Below are 24789 nucleotides of genomic sequence, written 5' to 3'. Positions count from 1 at the left end.
CTCCATTACTCTGTCTAACTTCCACTGGACTACCGTAATTATACCTCCAATATTACCAGAGAAATCTTTCCTGTAACACAGGTATCTATGGACAATTGTGGGAAACAAAAAGTTATTTTGTGTGCACAGACAATGTGTGTATTACACAATGTTTGTACTAATCATGTTTCAGATTTTAATGCCATGAGTTTACATTTGTGCAAAAGATACTATATGATGAAGGTTGTTTTTCATAAAAAGTATAATTTCTAAAAAAAGTGTGACAATGCAGCTACTTCCTGAAACTCCAATATAGATCAGCATTCTCCTTCTGTAGCCCAACAGTAAATTGGGACTTAAGTTAGCATCTCATTTGACTGCGACTGTTGGAGACTTGTTGGCTACTAATTGGCAACTCAAAATTAAGGAAAATGTTCAGACAAAAGGAAATTTACTGTTGCAGTCTCACTAAATGCAGCAACATTTGACTGGCCAGTTGTAAAAAAGCACAGCTTAGTTACATGTGCACAGCTTGGAAAACTCGTGAACGTCTGTTGTCCAACTCTGCCCACATTGTACCTGCCCCCACCCGTTTTGTACCCACCTTGGCAGCCGCCCCCACATTTATGATCTAATCTACAGGAGTACAGTTTGGAAAAAAGAATAGACATGTTTGGACCAGTTCTTTCAATAATTATTTATCATTTGCCTCAGATGCTTTTTGTCAGAAGAGAGGTCCTGTGCAAGTGTCTTAACGCATTTTCTGTACCCACTTGTCCTTTTGGGGTCACAGGTAGTTGGTGCCTATCTCCCTCAGTCATGTACAAGAGACAGGGGACACCCTGGACAGGTTGCAAGTCCATCACAGGGCCACATAGAGACAACCGAGACAAACAACTATTCACACTCTCAGCATGTTTTTGGTCAGTGGAAGGAAACTGGAGTACCTAGAAAGAACCCATGCATGCACAGGGTGAACATGTAAACTCCTCAAAGACAGCCAGGGAAGCAAACCTGCAACCTTCTCACTGGGAGGCGACAGCTCTAACCACAGCTGTAATGAGAGCAGAATTTGCCTTTTACTTTACAATATTTTGTTAAGAGCATAAACCATCTTAAGAGAAGTGAATATTTATTCTCCGTTAAAATAACCTTTACTCTGATTAAAACTCTGGCCGCAAGACAAAACCTAAAAAATTAAACATCGGACTGGAGAAAAATGATTATGAGCTGTCTAAGTACCTCAAGATGGGAGCAGGATTAAGTCCCTAAAGCTGAACCCTGCCCCCACCTCAGGTTTTCTATATAAGAATATAAAGTCTTTCTTGTCTAAACCCAAGCCTTTAATTCCCATCTGTCCACAGCTTTATTAACCTCTTTTTTTCCTTTATGAAGGTTAGGTCAAAAGAATTTGTGTTCTTGACTTCTGGAAGCAACATCTGTCGGCAGCAGCTGAGGCCTCTGTCCAATCAGAGCTCCTTTAACATGAGTTTTGGTGACTGTGTTCCTGATCGGGCTGAGGACTTCTGACAAACCTTGGCCTTAGGAGATCTGCAGATAAGTCATTAGGTAACTATTGTGAGAGAATGTAGTGTAAGAAGCAAGAGATGTTACCCCCCAACACACACACCCCTTCTTCTTGTCAGAAACGAAGATGATGCTGCCTTCTTCTTAATCTCCTAAGGCTACAGAAGGTTAGCTTTGAAATAAAACACACTCTCAGCTTCAGTGGCCTAATAAAGAGAGGAAAATGTTTGTCTCTTTATGCAAAGCTTCTGAAAAACAAAAACAAGCTTGGAGCGTGTCATAGCAGTGTTCTAGTTAGTTTGATATTTCTAAATGTTCGCACTGATTATCTCTATAATTCTGTTAAATTTGAAAGTTTATTAGGAAAGCTACAAGTTAAATCTGGAGTTACTTATTTTATAACATTTTTAAGCTCTTCTTAGTGCTTCAAACATGCTCTGCCAGTTGTCTGCACATATGTCACAGTAAATACATGAAGTATGTAAATATGTTGATAATGTATGTAAAAATGTCAAAAGTTATTAGTGATGAGCTGACACATGGTGACACCCTTGTGTATCTTTTACCAGCACACATCCACCACATTTTTATTGCTGAAGAGTAACTCACTGAGAAGTATACATCTATTAGGTAATATTGCAATAAATTTACTGTAGATTTGTTTAGAGATAGCATGGCAGCCTAAAAGGCAAAACACAGGTAGCGTATGATGGGCATCAAAAATGACATGGCCATTATTTTCAATTATAACCCTCACACTTTTAGTGGCTGTGCTGCTGACTGACACTCTGTGCTGCAGCTCTTCTATGCTTTTTTTTGTTTCATTGACCATTACAGAGAATCTACACCATCTTCCACCCAATGGGGAAACAGATATTGACAGGGAAAATCTCAACACAACACCAAATTGACAAGCTAGCAGCTTATCTGAGAAGGACCAAAACAAAGAGAATCCCTGCCATCTTAAAACAACTGGAATCTCAAAAATGTAACATTCATTACCTTTATTTATCCAGATAAAAAAGCCACTGAGATTAAGATCTATTTTACAATTGTGACATGGTCAGTAGCACAAATCATAAAACAATGGTTACAAATAACTAACAGCATCGGATAAAACATACAATTATTTTACCCGCATAAATGGTTTTCAAGTAAAGTGCTGAACAGAGACATATTAGCTGTCCTAACAGTGGCTTAAAACAAAGACAGTGGTTAAAAACACAAGCAAAGTTAAAAGGTCTCACTGAGTCTATCTTTCAGGACAGAACAAGGTGTTCCATGCAAAGCTGAACACTTTCCCTAATTCAGTTCTGACACAAGGAACTGATAGATGGACAACAATGTTAGTGTAAGGCACAGTGGCTGTTAGTTCTGTGAAGAAAGGTGCACAAGTAAGAAGGAACTAAGCCCAGTAAGGCCTTGTCACAGCAGTTATTTTATAAACTTTTACACCGCTGCCACTTTCATGTTATACGGCTATTCCAGCTGAAATATTATGGCAGTGCTCCAGGCTGCACTGATCTGAAGTAACAACACCTAGCTTCTACTACTATTAATGCTGACAAATTATATGTTTAAACCAAATAAAGTGAAACTGATAATGATGTTAAGGTTATAAAACAGCATTCATACGAACCACTGTGAAATCTTTGAGATTGGAGCTGTTGTAAGAGAAATCACTATTCATTTTTACTGTCCAGGGCCTACAGAAGAAGTGATTTCATCAGTCATCAAACTGGTACTGGTTTTGTGAAAAAAGCAGATTCATTAAGAGACACTAGTGTAGATTAAAGTCACTCATCCATCCATCCATCCATCCATCCATCCATCCATCCATTGTCTTTATCCACTTCTCCTTTCCGGGTTCCACAGAACTGGTGCCTGTCTCCAGCAGTCACTGTAATGGACTTATGACCCTGGACAGGTCGCAAGTCCATCACAGGGCCACATAGAGACAAACGAGACAAACAACCATCCATGCTCTCACTCACACCTAGGGACAATTTATAGTTACCAGTTAACCTAACATTTTTTTTGTTCTGTGGGAGGAAACCAGAGTAAACATTCATACAATTGATTATAGTTTGTTGTGTTTTTATGTTAACACTGTAAATGCATTGTTCTGTTTTTTTTTTGTAATTACATCTTGTCACCAGAAGGAGCTGTTGCAATGGCCTAGGGCAGAAGAAATTGCGTTAGAAGGAATAGGAGACAGAGAACCGTGTTCAATGAAATGGAGTCTCACTCAACACTTACTGGAACAAGGTTTGTGAGTTTAACCATCTCTTATTTTATTACAACTGCCACAACAAAATTGGCAATGAGGATGAGCACTTCAGCACTGAGTCCACCGCCAACATGGTGGAAAATATTCCACAATTACATGTTCAGCATAAACACTTGAGCAGACAAATGGCGAGATGTTTTACTTCACTGCCTAGGTCCATACCAACATGTTTTACACACTACCAGAACAAAGTACAACATCTGATGAAGCCATGGCTGCACTTGAGTGACATTTTGTCCCCAAAGTTAATGTGTTTGTGTGCAGACACACATTTAGCATGCAGATGAAACCGTGAGCTAATAAGTCGCCACACTCAAAGCTTCAGCTGTGCCATGTGGTTTTGGAGTGATGGTAAGTGAACTAATAAGAGATCAGCTGCTTGCTAATGCTCATTTCAGCACTGTGAAGAAAAAGGTACAGTTGTTGGCATACTTCACTCCAGACAAAGCTTTAACCACTGCAGTTAAAAATGCTAAGTCCAGTCCCGACTGCACCTGTCTTGGCCGTAGATGCTGCAGATGCTTGTTTCTGAGGGAAAAGAGGAGTGTTCAGTTTGAACATGTGGATGTCCACCAAATGCCCATTATAAACAATGTCAATGCTTCCAATGTGGATCATATATACACCTAGCAAATAATAAACAATGTCCTGCTGCTGCTAAAGTAAAATGTAAAAAATGCAATAAAAAAGGATATTTCGCCAGAGTATGCAAATCACCTGTGGCTGTAGAGATAGAAGTAGTTGTTCCTGAGTTAGCAGTATTGTGTTTTAATGATGTTAATCAGGTGGGTGCAGTATTTGATACAGTCACATGCAAAATGAACACTGAAGCACCACAAGGAAACTCACAGGTCCTGGAGTTAATTGGAGACACTGGAGCTTCAGTGTCTAATTTACCAGACACTGTCTACAAGCAACATTTTGCACAATGCTCAAAGTTAAACTAGTCACATATGCAAAAGATTACCTACCTGTCCCTGGCTGCCTACAAGCTACTGCAGCATTAGCAAATTAAAAAACAAAGATCCAACATTGAGTCCTCACTCCTCTGCCTAGACCTGATTAAAGTACTGCAGAATAACATCTGAAGTGACTTTTATTAAAGAGGATGATGCAAAAGAACCTCCCACTTACTAATAATGGTGATTTTGCTTCAGCCCATCATCTTGGATGTGTTAAAGGTTAAACCACAAGGTTCAAATAAAAAACACCTGTATACCAAACTGACATGTTTGTCCCTACAAGAAGTATGAGAAGAGGTTTCAGCAATAAAACAACAGGTAAAAGATCCTTAGCAGGTCAAGCAGGCCACAATTATTAATGCCTGCAAAAGGGAAACAATATTTTTGCCCATTCCCATTAGCAAAATATCAAATGAACCACTGGACAGATTTTAATGAAACTCCCAGAAAGTAATCACAAGATGTCCATCTATGATTGAGTCAATTTTGGATGATGGCCACCACAGCTACTTGACACTAGCCAATATAAAATGTTTTACAGATACTGAGCTAAGATTTGGTGTGGTAATAGTTGAAAGTCGTTCACAACTCATACTCTGAGGGCTAACACATCTCACAATAACACATAAGATCTTCTATAATTCTATTTTAGAGATTTGACTAAAATCCTTCCAACTCTGTCAATTCTCCACGTATAATCTGAGTGTAAACCTCTGACATAAAAAGTGCTGAGCAATATGCATTCTTTCAAAGAATACTCAGCCTTTAATTTTACTATATTTTTATAACTATATTTAACATAATAATAATAATTTTACTTTACAAAGTAAAGAACTGTTCCTTTCCTCTCATAAAACACACATTTAAAGAACTTTATTTAATGGTCAATTAACAAAAAGTTCAACAATTAAATAGGAAAATATGCTAATTTTCAACAAATATTTTATTAAAACACTGTAAAATTGTTCAGTTCAACAAACAATTCAATAATTTAGTAAAGTGTTTAAAAACCTGCCTGTAAGTCATCAAAAACTCAAACCCATTCCATTATTTTTGTAAAATAAAGTTTTGTGGAGCATAAAGAGGACTTTCTAGAGCCCTACAGATATTTTAGAACCCTTTTACATCTGTTGGTTCTGTCCTACCTAAATGTCAGTCACAAATACTGAAGAATATATTTTTAGTTAGCAGTGAAGACAACATCTAGTCTCTACAAATGTGGTAAACCCTGCTATAAACAGTCATTAGTCCAAAGCCTGGATTAGGAGATGTTACGAGGCTGACACTCCAGCAGCATGGCATCATTACATCTGGAGACAGGCCCCACAGAAACTACACTTTTCTGTTTCTATTTATTAAGACGCACAGCAGCTTGCTGAAGTTCAGCGTCTAAAAATTGCCAAAAGCAAACATTAACTGGAAATAACTCTGTTTCTGTGCACAAAACAATACTTCAAACTGTGAATTTGAAGGCAACAGTCCATAAGTAAGATGATTTTGAGACGACTTGCTTAATGAAGAGGAGAGACGCAGACAGAGGAAGATGAGGCGTTTGAGTGTGTGTGCCTTTAAGAGTGTGGAGGCCTGCATGTTGGGAAAGTCACACTGAGCTGTTCTCATGACCTCTAAGAGGATGTCTTCCTCCTTCTGACTGCACAGATGAAGATGAGAGAAAACTACAATGTCCTGTCACCAGGACCATACGCTCACCTGAAACACAAACATCTAACTACTGTTTAACGGAAGGACAGTAATGTTTTACCCCTCTGTGTGTGTGAGTGTGTGTGTTTGAATCCCAGGATGGATTTTGATGAAACTTACATCTACAGCTGATTAACTTTTCAAGTGAATTTAATTCAAGAAGGCCACCACAGCCAACTGACCTTAAAAAACCACTAAAAAATGGCTATAGCTCAGACAATTTTACAGATAGTGAGTAAAATATCTGGAAAAGTATATGTAATATAAGCTGAGAACCATTCACAAAAATGGCTCTGAGCAGTAACTGATTCCTTCCCATTACCTGTTGAAGTGGTAGTGTGGTAGTAGCTGAGCATTGTCCCCAACACATACTCTAAGTGCAGCAAATTGTGCAATATTTTTGCTGAAAACCATGGCAATAACTGTTGCTAACAGACCTTGCCTGTCTGTTAGCAAAATATCTTGTGAACCAATGTACAGATTTTATTGAAACTTTCAGGAAGTAATCACTAGATGTACATCTGACACTGATTAACTCTTGGAATCAACCAAATTCAAGATGGCCACCACAGCTTAGACACCATATCAAACACAAAATGGCTACGACTCAGTTAATTATACAGATACTGTGCTCATTTTAATGTGGTAGTAGATAAGAGTCCTTCCAACATATACTCTGAGCACTAACAGATCTTACAAGATTTAGGAGGTTTGACTCTGTCTCTTCTCAGCATATGATTTTAGTTCAAACTTCAGGCTGAAAGGTGGCGAGAGACATGCACTCCTTCAGGGCATGCCAGGCCTTTTCACTAACAGTTCGGGAACAATTCCTTTTGTTTGTGTAAATGTCAACTCCACAACTACATAGTCTCTGAGTAGAATGCCACGTGTCATCCCAAACTTTCCCACACTTTATCCCATGTGGAGACTAAAAATATGAATGTTTGTATAAACTTAAAAATAGGAGCAAGTCAGTGAATGTGGGGCAACAAATCAAAGCTCCAAAGGCTGGGCTGAACATGGTCTTTAGGGGTCAAACTAAAGAAAACAGTTAACAGCTTTCCATTTAAATGAACCACATCATTAAAGCTGTAAATGAAACTTTGATTCAGAATGAACATGTTTTAATAACCCCTGTTTAACTGGAGTAATTATAGAATCAAAGACTTTGTTTAATGTAAGTGGTCACATTTATAATTAGAGATTATATATATATTTAAAATAATAATAATAATGTCTATCTACCCAATTTTTTGCTTGCTTTGTTGTTCAGGGATGGGGGAAACGGGTGCGTATCTCATTGTGCGAGAGACGGAGAATACCCTGGACAGGGTGCAAGTCTATTACAGAAGAAGTAAAAGAAAACCTGAACAAAGACAAAAAATAGGATGCAAAACATAAAAGAGCAAATGTAATAACAATAAGAAGTAGAACAACCACAGTGAGGTTTCTGCCACATGTAGATTAATGGTAAAGAACAAAGCGGTGAAGAAAAATAAGTAATGAAGTATTCAGCCCTCAGAGAGGAAGCACCAGCTTCTTCTACAGCGTCACAGAGTGTAAATACACTGGATTACAAGAGCTGTACCAACTGATGATTGGACCGCAAACTACTTATCTGAAAAAGTGCACAATTGGATGTTCTTGTCATTTTGTCTGAATAAATCCTTCAATCTCTGAAGTGAAATCAGAACGGTACGGGCTTCCGGGTCACAGACTGCTGTAATCCGAGCTCAGAGGGGTAAGGGGCTTTGCTGCCTTCCATTTGGTGTTATTCTATGGAAAAGGCAATTAGAGATAAGGCCATCATTAGCTGGATGAACCCACTCTCACCACTTTACTTTTGTCATCTTAAAGGGATAGTTAAAATATTTTGAAGTTGGGTTCCACGGGAAAGTTATGAAGAATTAATATTTTACTCGTTGCAGATAGCTCTTTGATTGACGTCAGTTTGGAGTAGGAGGGAAAGTATAATGCATTGGACTATTGTAATTCTTAATATTAATTATTGGGTGTCCAATAAACCTAATCTGCTGGAGGCAGAGACCTCACTCTACTGCTGTCTTTACTTGCTCTACTATCCATGTTTGTAGTTATTTTTATTTTGTTTATTAACCTTGATTTAACCAGGTAAGTCCCATTGAGATCACAGATCTCTTTTTCAGGGGAGGCCTGTGCCTGAAGGCAGCCTAAACATGCATGTTTTTAGACTGGGAGGAAACCAGAGCACCCAGGGTAAACCCACGCAAACTCCACACAGAAAGACTCCAGGTCCAACTTGGGTCTTGAACCCAGGACCTTCTTGCTGTGAGGAAACAGTGCTAACCACTAATCCATCATGCTACCAAATTATCTCTATCATTAACGTTTGTTTTTCTTTGTCTTTCTTTCTACAGAGACTACACCTGCACCAACCATTCTATGATTGTCTGTATCTCTTTCCTGTCAAGTCAAATTTATTTATCTAGAACTTTTCAGCAACTATGCTGTTCAAAGTGCTGTCCTCTCAAACCCAGCCAGCCAAAGCACATGGCCGCCCATTCTGAGCCTGGTTCTGGTTCTGCTGCAGGTTTCTTCCTGTAAAAAAAGAGAGCCATTCCTTTTCACTGTCACCAACATGCTGTTCAGGGTGGGAGAGTGTGATAAAGTGAACATTTGACACAACCTGCTGGCTTTCCTATACAGAAGTGGTGCTTCAGAATGTAATGTATGTGAATAGGTTGCATTAGAAGAAGAACTGAATTTGAATCTGGACCTTAGTTGAATTTAAAATGTTGTCTTTTTTTTCTATAGTGCCCTGAGATGACTTGTTGTGAATTGGCATTATATAATTCAATTGAATTGGTAATAAATCATGAAGGATTAGAAGCTGTTGACAATCTGCCAAAGCAAAGAGATTGTAGAATCCTTCAAACATGACACATTTTATCTATTGTTTTTCTCTGTTTTTGTGCTGACACATCAATTTTTTCCTCAGTCAAATCATACTATTTACTAATCCACTTAATGCCCGCCCTTGAGAAAAAGTGCTCAGTCAATTATTGTGAACTGTGGGCAATACCATCAAGAATACAACTAGAAGTTGTGACTAAAAATGAAAACAAAGCAGATAAATTAGTATTTAAAAAGAAGAACCTCTGTTGTATGGAACCAATTAGATTTTTCCACAAATTAGAAGGCACAAACAACAGTTAAGCTTCTTTACAACAATATCTTCAATGTGAGAAGGATCAGTACCCAAAGTGCCCTTTAAAAAATAACACAAAATAAGCCCTACAATTCTTTCCCTTAAACTAAGAGTCAGCAGAGAAAATGAGCTCAGACAGTGCAGCCGACCAACCTCCCAGTGGAACCTTTAGAAGCTTGTCCACATTGACCTTGTTAAATAAGTAAAGCTCATTGTGAGAGCCACCTGGAAAACAAATGAAGATATTTGTTTTCCAGTAGTGTGTCCAGAATACAGGAGTAACTGTGCAGCGGTCGGTGGAAGATAAGGTTTGGCTTTTGCATTGTTGCTATGAACAACTGGCCTTTGATAAGGCATGACTCTAAGACACAGAGCAAAAGGCAGTGACAGTTTATAAAGTAACTCTAACAACTGCACAACATTCATTTTATGAAAAGCACAAGGAACATCACAAAACCCCCTACTTTCCACTGGTAGGGACCATATGTTAATAACTAATCTATTCTACCTGACAAATCAACAGGGCTAACAACATTATGGAAACAAAAATGGGACATCTTTGTACCATTTTTGAGAGTTTAAAAAGTTTTCTTTGTGGGCCAACAAAGCTAGGACATGTTAACCTACATAAATATATGAACTGGACAATTTACACAGGAAGTACAAAAAAAAATTAAACAAAACAACTGGACTTCTATTCTGTAGCTGAAGATGGTTTGCTTCCCATCCAGGAAGCTTTCTTTATTCCAAACTGGAGAGTGTGGAGTTCCAAGCTTTGACATGCATGAGATGCTCCGATATGCAAGCTAAAGTCAGATGTAGATTAATCTCACTCCCCTCCTCCCAGAGGGTTGTTAGGATCTTAACTTGGTTAATGAGAAAGATGTTTGTGTCACATGCAAGCAGGTAGGAATTAGAGTGTAAATAACTGGGTATTATGGAGATAGGCACCAGCTCCCCGCGACCCGGAATGGAGAAGCGGGTAAAGAAAATGGATGGGTGGATGGATAACTGGGTATTATGCTTATTGTAAGTTTTAGAAAGCTGTTTAAAGTTGCTTTTTCTTGTTTGACATAATTGGCTTCCTTCGCCCTTCTCTCAAACTATCTGTCTTCTCTGTCTAAAATACGCTTTCTACCCACGATTATGATTCATTCTACTGGAATACAGTTTAGAAATAAAGGCAAAGAGATTTGGAAACATTTTTAAAAATGATTCTTATTTATCCTCAGAGTGGTTTTTACACCTGGGCATTCAGGGCTGTAGCCTTAGGCGTTTTCTGTCGAGAGCACCCATGAAGGTGTCAAAATACAGCTTTAGAAAAATAGAAACAAAACTCAGAAAGGCTCAACATGCAACAACTTTGTGACTATCTTTTGAACATGTTCAAAACTCGAGCAACAAGACGATGAACCTCTGGGGCTCATGTGAGGACATTTCGAACCCCTGCAAACATTCTCAGACATTTGGAAAACTCAACAAATGCCGTTCATCAACTAGTCCCCATCAGTCCCAGAGCAGTGAGATAACTTTACCTTTCTTTAACTTTAACATTCAGATGGCTGAGACATAATCCCACTTAACATATGTTTAACAAGAGCTCAGACCAATATACCATGTATATGACATACAATAATATAAAACCCCACAGACACATGACCAGAACTCCTTCTGCATGTTAACGAGTAATAAAATGAACTTATCCCAGAGTATGCATTGACTCAAGGACCAACTTTTTAGTGAATGGAATAAGGAACAGAATCAGCCATTCTGCTTATTGAACCTGAGCTAATGTCATCAAATCAGCTGACCCCAAGCATGACTTCACAGAGATTATCTTAATGGCTTTGAGATTAAGAAGCACTGTTAAGACTTAAAGAAAAGAACCTAATGAAAAGAAGAACATCGTGTGAGAAATGGGTGACAGAACTAATTTAAAAAATGAAGACAAATGAGAGTATCTATGTTATCTTAACCAGAACTTTCTGGTGAAATAAAGGATAAAAAAATAATAACTACAAAAGGAACATTTAAAGTTCAATACTGGACCACGGGGGAACTGCTACCATGTTTAACAGAATATCAGGAAAATGAGTATATGTGTTTTTAGTTTCTCCTACTTGAACCGCTGTCTTTGGAGCTTGTTTCAGGTGGTTTAATATCTGCAAATCTAATTATTTTACACTAACAAGAACTTGCTGGTTTAGATGTCTTCGAGTAGACCAGTGTTTTCAGTGTGTGAAAGTTATATAAATGTGTGTAACTATATATAAAAACAAGTGAAATCATAGTGAGTTTACATTACTGTGTACTTCGAGGCCTGTCAGGTGTATCGGTGTATTCAAGTGAGCTGAGTAAAGTTAAAAAAAGAATGCTTGAATAGCTAATAACCATGTAAAAAAAATTAAATGTCTTTCAATAATATAGATTTTTTTAAATGAATGCAACTGTTATATTTTTTCTTAAGACTGATATGATATTTTTTAAAACAGAGAAAATAAAACTGTGTTTAACACTGAGATATCATAAAGTTCAATCCTTTTTAATCCGAACTTTGATTTCTCTTCATTAGTTCTGATAAAATTCCTCTCTGATCTGATTTTTGACTCCGACCACAGGATGTTTGCTCACTTCCTGCTCTGAACTCAGCCTCATCAGGGACTCGTGTTGTTTTCCTGTCAGAACAGGATGCCATTCACAAACATTTCCTCTCTGTATCTTAACTGCTCAGTGTTTTTTCAGGACACACCTGCAGCTCTTTGGATAGTGAGACATTGTCTCACTGTGACGGCTGTTAAAACTCCACATTAGTCAGGACGAGACCTTTTCAGGCAATCATTCCTTGAAACGCCTGGATTCACAGTGTCACACGGGCGGTGGTAAACTGGAACTGGTTGTCATGTTTTATTCCTGCCTCGGGGAGTGACGAGCGAGCCTCAGGTTGTTGATGTCACCTCAGGAGATTGTTTTGGCAACAATACTGTGAACCAGACTCAGGCATGGATCAGCACAGCGCTCCATGCTTCCCAGGATCTGTGAACTTCAGCAGCCTGTCTCTTGGAGCTAATGGACACTGACCTGAAGCAAATATCCTAAATATTTCCTGGTTTTCTATGTAGAGTGGGGAGCTTTGGAAGGACAGATTCAAACTGAATGTTGGAAGTGACATTTCCACTAATCTGTGCCAATGATGTCTCAGAAACCTGTCAGCCACCCATTTATCCAACCCTTTTACAAGTCTGACTAATCATTGCAGAAATATGTAACACTATACAACCTTCTTGATGCTGGTATAAATTAGCCCAATTAATCAATCAAAACATTCCATCCCTAACATGAATTTTAAAATGCTTGTGCAGCTGTGACGTGCCCCACTTTCTGCACGGAGGACCAGTAGGATGGCTGCACAGTAGGAGTTTGATGCATTACTGGAGAGAGATGGGGAGGGGGGTGCTGAGCCTATGTTGCAGCAGATATAAAGGGATTATTTCTCCCTGGGAGACATAATCATGTGTAACACACTTGTTTCAAATCCTACAGAAAACAAACAGGTGTTTCAGCCCTAAATCCGTCCCCAGGACCAGAACTATCACCTGCCTCAGTTCTTCAGGCCTGATCAGGGTTCTACACCTAAATCAGGCTCTGCAGCCTTTACAATTTCTGCCGTTTCTCCCACCAAATCAAAGATACCACAACTCATTGAGTGGTATTCAAATCTAGAGCTGTTTAAATTGTGATCTAAATAAATATATATCTTTGACATTTACATGTTCAGATAAAGAAACTCTTATGTGGATGGAAAACATCTTGTTTCTGCCTCCACTGAAAACTTTTCAACCCTGAACTTTGCGAGTCTTAGTGACTTTCTTCTATATTTGTGGGAAAATAATCAGATATAAATTCACATTTTAAAATAACAAAGCATAAACTTGCATCCTGATAAATAATAGTGTGAATGCTTTTGGAGCATTGGGTGATAGGACTCTGAATGTTCAGGTGTGACATCACTGTGTGTGTATTTTAAGCTCTTATTCAACATATTGGCTTTGTTCAGATATGTCAAGGTTTTTTTCTGTTGTTTTAACATTTGCTCTTCTGTTTTAATGTTTGTTCAGTGTTTTTAAGAGTTTGTTCTACTGTTTTCAGGGTTTTTCTGCTGTTAAGTTTTGTTCTGTTGTTTCTGAGGTTTTTTGGGATGTTTTCAAGGTTCTATCAGCTGTTTTTAAGGTTTATTCTGCTGTTTTTGAGTTTTATTAGGCTTTTTCAAATACACTGTTTTCAAGTTTTGTTCAGCCTTTTTTAAGGTTTGTTAGATTATTTTTGCTGCTGTTTTATATCTTTTTTCTGCTCTTTTAAATTTTTGATTTGATTTCTACTCATTGAAACTTTTTCTCCTCCTTCCTTCTATATTTATCCTCCTTTTTAGCTTCCTGATGCAGATTTATTTCTTTTTGTCCCACCTCTTGTCTCTGCTATTCTAAACTTTAGTTTTGCCCAGTATCAACCTCATCAGCAACTTTCCGAAATCATTCAACTATTTCTGGCTCCAACTTCAACGATTCAACATCAGCTTGCATTGACACTTCAGCACCTTTCAGCAAAATCCTTCAGCAATAAGCATTCACACTGCATTTTCACAGGAAAAGCAATTTGTCTAGTTATTTATGTGTTTGATTTTAGCTTTTACTTGTTCTTTTAATGTAACTGATATTTGATTGCTTTGATTGTTGTTTTTTTACTTTTTGATTGACTGAATTGTGAAGCACTTAAGTCAACTTCTGTTTTTAATGTGATGTTGAAATAAAATTGACATTGACAGTGAGGTGAACAAAAAATGAGACCAGTTTGTTGGACATTCAATTGTGACTTCCTGAATTTCTTTTTAATGAAGTCAGAGTAATTACTTTAACTTTTGGTATGTTTTATTTTTAGTTGTTGTTTGTTTTATCAAAGATGTCTTTTTAGATATCAGAATGATTGGTCATTTTTTGTAGAATGCCTTATTGCAATGCTGTATACGTGCAAAACTGCTCTTTACTTTCCCAGAACATCTTAATGCTTAAATGTGTCTCAGAGAACTGCACAATGTAACCCTAACAGGTGTGTTACTCAGTATCACTGCCAACACAGCTGCAGTCTTAGCTGTAAATACTCAATTTGGGGTTTTCCTAGCAGGCAGGGCCATCCCTTGAAAAGGTATTTTTCTTGGCTAGTGATTTGAAATGATAGGTATCTGCTTTTATCATAGGGAGGAAAAGTAGCCAGTATTCCATTTGTCATTTGGTTTACTTCCTATTTGGGAGATACAGACGCTGTGGCATAAAAGTGGATTTCTGCTCCACACAGGTCACCAGTCCAGAACCACAGAGAGACAAACAACCATTCACGAAAGCAGGGAGAACATGTAAACTCCACCCAGAAAGGCTGGGAGTCGAACCTGTCACCTTCTAGCTGTGAGGCGACAGCTCTAACCACTGCTGTACCCCGCTTGGTCCTTTCTAAAAAATACTTTATCAACATACAACAGATCTGCAGTTCATGCTTTCAGCTACCTGTATATTAACATGGTAACAACAATGTATTTCAGCTGTAACCAAGTCTTTGAGTGAGTAAAGCTTCATTACTAGTTACAGATCTGCAGGGGGACAGACAAGCCGCCAGTGGCCGCGGAGCCGCGGAGCCACAGCTCCCAGACCCCGGACCTAAAGGAAGCTGGGACATGTCCACAGATGGACTACATGTTCATACAGGGTCTTAAAGCTGTGCTCTGAGGATCTATGAATGTCACCTTGGAAGAACATCAGAACCATCCGAGAAGCGGTCCATCACAGAACCTCATTTTTAACGGGAGGAAAGAAGAGTTCCACCAACCTGAGAGCCCCCACAGGAGCGAGAGCAAAGTAAGTTTCCTGGACGTCATGGTGGCTTCAGACAGGTCCGACAGGTGGGCTCCCAGCAGGGGCACGTAAGGGACACTTCAGGTGAGTAGGAAGAAAGTCACAGAGACGGTCCTCCAGCGCTCTTCTTCTCCGCCTCCTCTCTGACGCCGCGGCGGCGGGGGGCGGACGGAGCTCCAGCGAAAAAAGACACCCGCGCCACCTTTCACGAGCCGGGCCAGCTCTTAGCTTCAAAATAAAGCACGTTTCCGCTTTCGGATTTCAAAACAAAAGAGCCATTTGGCGAACACGGTGGCTGAAAAGGGAAGATTTGAACTACTGCTTTTATTTTGACATGGTTAATGATTTATATCCGGTGATTTAGTCCTGTTAGGATTTCACTTGATACAGATTCACCTGTTCTGTGTTTCAGGGTCAGGAGCGAGCGAGAACCAGACCTGTGGTCTGGAGTCAAACTTTTCAGAGGAACAGTAAGAGCAGGAAGTAAAGAAAACCTTCATTTCAAACACTGAACTGGGGTTCTGAACAAGTAATATCTCACCTGTTTAGATAGCTCTTTGAACAGCTCAGTTTAATTCTGAAAGGACTGACCAGCTAATGGCTTGTCTGAGCAACAGGAGACAGCAACGTTTTTACCTGTTTCTGTGGGTCTGTTAGCTAAATATCCCATGATCCACAGGGGAATATTTAATTAAACTTGTAGAAAGTAATCACTAGAGGAGCATCTACAGCTGATTCACTTTTTGAGTCAACCCATTCAAGATGGCTGACACAGCCAACTTACCTTAGATAACTTAGTGAATATTACAAACTTTCTGCTAAAATGTGATATTTTGAGCACTAACAGACAGTGTAAAACTGCATTAACTGTTTAACGTCAAGCCGGGACCTTTGGAGCCAGTGGAAAAGGGGCAGAACTAAAACCCTCGTGTTCTTTGAAGGAATGCATATCACCCGCCACCTTTCATGGCTGGATTTAAGACTAAGGTTGTCTTTTTTTGAGAAGTGATGTAGTGTAGCTGCTTTGCTCAATCCTTGTAAATGATGTTATGTGTGATCTCATGCCATATTGTGGGATCTCACAAGATGTGATACTGCTCAGATTATATCATGGGCACATTCTCAACTACTACCACACCAAACTTTACCTCAATATCTGTACAATTCACTGAAGTCTAGAGATTTTTGTGTTAACAAAGATCAATTAGGTGTGGCCATCTTGAACTGGGTTGGCTCCAAACACACTCAGTTGTAGATGTACATACATCTAATAAGTTATTACTGAAAGTTTATTTGAAATCTGTCCAGCAGCTTATGGGATACTTTGACAATAACTGTTGGCGTCAAAACCCATTTGTAGGTTAGCAAAGTTGTAAACATAAATACTGCATAATATGTAGTTTATAGAATAAGTGCTAGGCACATTAAGGAGTTATTGTCTTAATGCAGCCAATGCTTACCACCAAAAATTATTTTATTGCATGTTAACACAGTTTTTGTTTGTATGTTTAAGTCTGTTGCTCACTGGCTATGAATCCACACCCACAGACAAACCCATGGGTCACAGGACGGGCTGGATGTTGATCAGTACTGGCTTTGGATGGGCGTCATCACACATCTCAGCCAATGAGAGCTTTTGTTTTGTAAGACTACTGCCCTGCAGTGCTCACACAAACTCTAACAGAAAATAGTGAGGACAGAAAAATGAATAAAGGTAAAAGACTGACGGCAGGCTGGATAAAAGCAGTTATTTGTAAGCACTGCAATGCTAAATTATGTTGCGTAGTTCAAGCCTGAAATACCACTTAAAATCAACACACAGTGTTGACCCACAGTAACAAATAGTGGAGGGCAGCTTCAGCAGACTAGGCTGGATGCAGCAGGTGGGAGAAGAGTAGGTACACAGAACCAAGACAGGCTAACAAATGCCATAGTGAATTGAACAGCTACAAACTACAGGCCCATTAGTATTGTCTGTGGGACATTCTTAGAATCACAACAAATGACAACACATATTTTTCTCCTCCAAGGCATGCCATCTCAAGACAAATACACAAGTTGTATAAAAAGGAGAGAGCTACAAAGGCAGCGCTCTTCCAACATGCACCATCTGTTGCTCTCACTGGAGACTAAGGGACACTGCTGGGTATGCATAACTACCTCAGAGTTACAGTACATTATACTGATGAACATTGGATACAAGAGTCACATGCTCACACTGATGAAAACAGAGGAGAGACATAATGCTGAAATGTCTGCAGAACATTTTTAATATGTTTCTCAGCAGTGGAACATTTCAAAGAAAGTCAGTACACTCAGTACAGAAATATGGTCGCTGCTGTGAAACATCTGCCTTTAGAACACTTAAGTGTGTGAAATAGTGTAGTATGTATGTGTGGTCAAATTCAAGTCTACATTTAGAACAGACCAGGAGACAGGCAAGCAAAATGCCAGCCTTTTGCATCTGAAGATTGCTACCGCATTGGACCCAAGATTTAAGGACCTCAAGTGCATACCCAGAGCTGAGACGGGTGAGGTGTAGGATTCAACCACCAATTTACTCAAGGAAAAGAGAGATGTTGCAGAAAAACCTGTGGAAGCAACAACATCAGAGTCACAAAAGAAAAAGTGTACCAGAGTCTGATTCTGAACAGGAGGAAGATTCATGTGAGAACAGTGTGTGCTGATACACAGCAGAGCCCACCATCAGTACAGAGACTTGGCCCTTAGAGTGGTGGTCCAAACATCCAGGCTGGCCTCCATTGCACACAAGTAAAGTACCCTGTGAAAGGTTTATTTTTACTGATCATGCTGTACAGAAGAAGAGTTACTTTATCATCTGAAAATGTGTATCTCAACAACTGCCTTAGTGCAGAGGAGTAAGAAAATGAACAGTTGGAGGAATGGAAAATGTATTTCATTTGTCATTATTAGTCAGCCAGCATCACTAAATGTTTGGGTTTTTTATTTTATTTTATTTTTATATATTCATGTTTATATTAAGATTTACTAGAAATACTTTAACTGCTAAGGGAACACTGCTGGCCACCCCTGGTTTAAAGATTTTGCAAAAAAAGTTATTGGACTGTTAAACATAAAACAGTAGGCCTACCTAATAATATGCTATATACATTTCAATCCATTTTTGAGTTTTGTGCATATTAAAGAGAATGACTGTGATCAATTGCAAACATTTCACTGAATAATCGTGATTAAAAATTTTAATTGTTGCTCAGCACTACTTAAAATATATGTTGTGGATGGTGCTCAGATACTACTGCAACAAATTTGAGCTCAATATCTATGAAACTGGCTGAGTTATAAGCCTTTCTGTGCATCTTAAGGTTAGCTTGCTGTGGTAGCCATACTGAACTAGGTTGGTTTAATCAGTTGTAGATGTACATCCAATAGTTACATTCTGAGAGTTTCATTCAAATATGATCAGTGATTCATGAATCATTTCGTTATCAAAAAAATGAGTTGACTCAAAAAGGTAATTAAAACATTTTAAAAACAGATCTTATGCAATCAGTGTTGGGAGTATGTGTTGGGGGAAATGGTCAGCTACTACCACACCAAATTTGAGCTATGGTTAAAAATGGTTAAAAATGGTTGCATTATAGCCATTTTTGGGTTTGTTAATTTTATTTAGCTATGGTGACCATCTGGAATTGGACTGACTTCAAAATTTATTTAGTTGTAGATGTAGAACCAATGATTATTTTCTGAGAGCTTCATTCAAATCTGTTTTCTTATCCCTGACATACAGAAAGACAAATAGACACAGGCAAAAAACATTATTGCCAAAAGGAGGTGTTTCCTAAATTTATAGACAGGTATATTACGATGCTATTCACCAATTTCCAACACTAGGACCAATCTTTTTTCATCTGTAGGCCTACTTTTAAACCCCATAATAAATTGCATCATGTTGACTCGGGCCCTCCTTGAAAGTGTTCAGCTCCTGTTTGGTCATGTGTGAAGAAAAAGCGTGGTTCTGAAAGCAGAGAATCAGACTGGACTCAGCTTGACGTGAATTCCCAAAGCTGAGCTCCCTCTCCTGATATGAAAATATGGACCGACCTGTGCTCGCTGAAATGGTCAGTCCTCTTTATTTCATCTTCAGAGGTCTCTTTGTTGCCTCAGCAACAACAGTGAGACTAATGCAGGTGGACTGCTCAATTATGAGAGGTCAACAAGGGTTATTCTGTGATTAAATCCAGACGAGCAGAGTCCAGTCCACATGGGGGGGTAGATTTTGTTGCAGTGGATGAAAACTGACTGTAGGCCTCCAGCTAAAATCTGCAGCACTCAGACAAACACTGTTAAAACATGTAAGATGACTTAGGAGGAAAAGTCATTTCAGCAAAACAGAGGTTAATATGGAACTCTGGAGCCAGATCATCACACAGTAAAAACATGACGTGGTCTAAAGGTGAACAATCCTGACACCTGGTGGACAGACATGTTACTCACAAAGTTTTGTTCTGATACTTTTTTAGAATGAAAACAGTAGGGCAGAGGACTAGTGAACATCAGAACTACTATCCAGGAAGAAGCAACTAAGATCCTAGAGTACATCAGGAAGAAAGCCCTAAATAAAGATCTGCTAAGTGAATGTCTCAGACAACAGAAACCCAATGTGGAAGAATGTGCAGTTTCTAGCTTTGTGCGGGCTTGTGCACAATATTGCCAAGTTTGCCTAATTACAATGGAGAGATTGTTAATCCATTAGCAAACGTGCCACAATCTTTTTTTTTTCAGTCTTGAAGTCCTGGGTGATCTCCTGGACCAGGCGCTGAAATCAAAATCAATCAATCAAATTTTATTTGTATAGCACATTTCAGCAGCAAGGCATTTCAAGGTGCTTTACATAATTAAAAACAAAATAAAAACAGCATGTGACATTGAATAAACAGTAAGAGAGAGAAAAACATCGAAGACATCGAAAATTCGCACTGAAAGGGCAGCTTCTGGATGAGCAGTTCGGTGGACTTCTTGTCGTGGTGGATCTCCCTGAGAGCCACAGTACCGGACCTGTAGCAGTGAGGCTTCTTCACTCCGCCGGTGTCAATAAATCTTCCCAGCAGCTTCAGAGGGCTGGACTGATGGACAGCACAGAGACACTAATCATGGCAGCAAAAGAGCAATAGAGGCCGTGTCTATCATACCAGACAGGACCCAATATGCAGGCAGGGGAATACTATAACCAAATGGCTGAAATAGTATGAATCAGTGTCGAATATGAACTGGAGGTCCCAGTCAAAGTGGGAGACTTTACCATGGGTGCCGGAAAATAGAAGGGCTAAAATACTGAGGCTTCCAGATTCAGATTAACAAACAAGTGACGGGTAACCAACCAGTGGCTATGGTGGCTGACAAGCTACTAAAAAAGGCAGTGGTAATACATGTAGCAATCCCAAGTGACTGTAACAACAGGAAGGAATTTGAAAAGCCTGAGAAATGTCAAGGGCTGAAAGTGATGCCAGTGGTCATTGGAGAACTCAGTGCTGTGACCTCCAGACTCCAACAGATCCCAGGAACAACCTCAGAGATCTCTGTCCAGAAGAGCACAGTCCTAGGAACAGCTAAGACTGCACCCAGAGCTTGTGGGACTGCCCATGTGGGGAAAAAAGGGCGATATAACTTCAATGCAAACAACACTTGATAAAATTGCTCCTTTGGAAAAGAAAGTGATCAGTCAGAGGAAGCTGGCTCCGTGGTTTAATTCAGAACTCTGTACTTTAAAACAGGCATCTAGAAAGATGGAAAGAAAATAGCGCTCCACTAAGATGGAAGAATTTCATTTAATCTGGAGACAGCCTGCTATCATACATGAAAGCACTTTGTGAGGCAAGAACTGCATGTTATTAATCTTTAATAGAAGAGAATAAGAACTCCAGGTTTTTGTTTAATACTGTAGCTAGATTAATAAAAAGTCCTATTTCTGTTGAGTCATCCTTTAATTAAGTAGTGATGACTTCACAAATTCTTTATAAATAAAATTATTTCAATTAGAGAGCTAATTCACACCATCCTTCCAATGACTGCCTCTGATTCCCTGTCAGATGAGGCAGCTTTAGAAGTGATTTGTGTTTGGACTGGATTTCTTCCTGATGAGCTTTCCGAATTGTCAAAAATACTAGATTCATCCAAACCATCAACATGTCTGCTAGATCCCATTCCAACCAGGCTGTTCAAAGAGGTATTTCCCCTAATTAATATCCCCATTTTGGATCTGCTTAATTTGTCTCTAATGAATTGTTATGCACCACAGAGCTTTAAGGTTACTGCAATTAAAACTTGACTTAAGAAACCTGATGTTGATTCAGGAGTTCTGACCAATTATAGACCTATATCTGATCTCCCAGTCATCTCAACAATTCTTGAGAAAATAATTATAAAACATTATATAAACTCCCAGTGAGTGAGATGATAACCAGCTGCTTAGTTGCACAAAGAACATGTTCCATTACTAAAGACAAACAACAGTTTCTACTGGTAAAGGTGAGACACACACAAACCCTCTTCCACTTTGTGGTCCTGCCATTTATTGTTTTTAGACATGTAGACAGGATGATGACTGAAACAATAACAAACATAACATGGACCCAACCAATGAAATAAAAAACATTAAATTTATCTTCATTTATACCCAAAACAAATCAGTTTATAAAGGTGGAATGCTCAAGAACACTGTTATTCCTAAATATTTATTAGAACTATATATGGTAGATTTCATATACATAAATATTTAATGGTTGCTCTCTACACAGTCTTATTGTGGCACATTGCACATAACCTCAGGAATCTTGTTAACAAAGGTCTTATTTTGATTACTGGCCATAAACTCAATCTCTCAAAGTCTTGACCTGACAGAAAAATCAGTGTGTTAGTGTCTTCATTTCATTTTGGTGATCGAACATAATATTACTGACACAGCCAGTCTTTTCTGCAGTGGATATATTATTGAGTAAGAGACAAAGGTTACTCCTAAATACAGTTTGTGATCTTGATCACACAAACACCTCATTGGTTGCAGCGAGAGATGCTTCAACCTTTAGGCCCCCAGTTGTACCTTAAAGATAAAATACACCCAATAATTTAATAAGTTCAAAGTCTAGCATTCCTTGAAGAAATGCATATTGCCCACCACCTTTTAAGCATTAAGACCTGTTGTTCAAACTGCAGGTATTAATGCTAATTTCGACTTGTTGCTGAGATCCATTTTGTTTGCATGGTTGTTCACATTTGTGGTAGTAGCTGAGAGCCATACACAACACATGCTCTGAGTGTTAACACATCACACATACAGTTGTTATCAAGGTTTGACCTTTGGTGTTTTTCAACATATGTGGATTTTAGTCCATAACTCTGGCGGGAAAGGCTGCAGGTTTCCTTCAAAGAATTCTAGGCTTTTCATTTAAATATCTCTTCTCATCTTACATGGGTGAAACATTTTCCTTTCATTGAGCCACAAAAGCAACAAGTTTTCTCTAATGAACAACCAGTGACAGAAGCCATCTGTGTGCCTTGTGTTGAAGCATCTCTCTGCTGCAAGTGGTCACATGTGCAAAACCCAAAACAGCCTGTACTATTTGTCACATTGTGATAACAGGTCAGGCTTTAAAAGTCAAAGGCTGTCTTGAAATAAATACACATTATAGTCCCCTCATGTTGCTACATCCTACTGAGGTAGTAGACAGAATACTGCACTTTTTACCTTGCCACCTCCACCTGCCAACATGAGGCAAAATTCTTCAAAAAAAGAGCAGCAGAACCTTTGTAGTGCACAACAGACAAAAATAAATATTTACTTCTCCAGTTTCTCCAGAATATATCAGCAACATGTTTTTAGAACTCATTGAATGTCTAATAAGATGATATGAAATCTGGATAAATAAATAAACTTTTTTGCTTAACTCAGCAAAGGTTTGAGAATTTTATTAAAACCTAAAAATGTTGAAATCTGAACAACAGCTCAACATGTTAGGGTTGGACGACTGAACGAATATATCAACCATCGAAGACAGTTTTTTTGTTTGTTTTTTATGACGAAATTTTCTACTTCAATAATCTGTTAGGATTTTTGTAATCATGCAATATGGTCATGTGTGATAACAGCTTAGAAGCACAAGAGCAAGTTAGACCAAAGTCAAATTCTTTGTATGTGACACATACATACTTGACCAAATACATCTATTTCTGATTCTGCTAATTCAATTTTTTCTTTCAAGAGTTTTGACTTGTAAAAAAATCAATATCTGGACACACTGTAATACACTGATAGCGTGCAGTCCACCTCATCTTTTTCCAGCAAAGATTCAAACTTTCCTTCAGGTGTTGGTGCAGCCTGCAGTCCAACACGTGACACCGACAGTTGACAGGATACTGAGCGGCTGCAGAACACCAGCAATGATATGTGTACTGTTTAAATTAGTAACTATTTGGGTGGAAAATTAATCTTATCAAAATAAAAAAATGACAAACAATAAGATGTAGTTAAAAATAATAATTTTAAAAATCCCAAAAAGAGAAAACAAACAAACAAACAAAAAAATGCAACTGGACTTCTGTTTTATAGTTGAAAACATTTCACAGGGCTTTCTGCATGTGGTAAAACATGCTTCCTGATCATTCTGCAGAAATGGGATTTTAATATATTTTACCACTTAAAGTCTGCATCAAGGATCGGCTCTGAGCCCCTTCTTGTTTGCTCTGGTGATGGACAGACTAACAGATGAGGACAGACAGGAATCCCTGTGGACTATGATGTTTGCAGATGACATCATGATCTGTGATGAGAACAGGGAACAGGTGGAAGAGAGCTGGGAGAGGTGGAGGTATGCACTTAAAAGACAAGGGATGAAAGTCAGCCATAGCAAGACAGTACATGTGTGTGAATGAGAGGGAGGGAGGTGGAACAGTGAGGCTACAAGGTACAGCACAGGTGGAATGACTGGGAGATAAAGTTAGAGAGGACAGACTGAGATGGTTTGGACGTGCAGAGGAGGGACAGTGGGTATATACAGAAGGATGTTAGAGATTCAGCTGCCAGGAAAAAGACAAAGAGGAAATATATGGATGCAGTTAGAGAAAACATGGACAAAGTTGGAGTGAGGACAGAGGATGCAGAAGACAGAGTTAGATAGGGGAGGATAACTCACTGTGGCGACCCTTAAAAAGGGAATAGCCGAAAGAAACAGAGGACAACTTAGTCTGCTGATCCCTTGCTGCAGCTACATG

The 24789-nt window shown here is 38.8% G+C and overlaps 1 protein-coding gene across 1 annotated transcript in view; it reads right to left on the bottom strand.

Annotated features, from left to right (window-relative positions):
• esama (endothelial cell adhesion molecule a) overlaps positions 1–15674 on the bottom strand; it is an 85411-nt gene extending 69737 nt beyond the window's left edge. The window contains exon 1 of the mRNA XM_017433212.3: positions 15518–15674. Within this exon, the coding sequence (XP_017288701.1) occupies positions 15518–15566 (49 nt within the window). The 5' untranslated portion in view covers positions 15567–15674. The remainder of the gene's footprint in view (positions 1–15517) is intronic.
• Positions 15675–24789: the final 9115 nt, after the last annotated feature.

Source organism: Kryptolebias marmoratus, linkage group LG13, assembly GCF_001649575.2.
Source record: "Kryptolebias marmoratus isolate JLee-2015 linkage group LG13, ASM164957v2, whole genome shotgun sequence".
NCBI lineage: Eukaryota > Metazoa > Chordata > Actinopteri > Cyprinodontiformes > Rivulidae > Kryptolebias > Kryptolebias marmoratus.
This window is presented reverse-complemented; position numbering and strand designations above follow the sequence as displayed.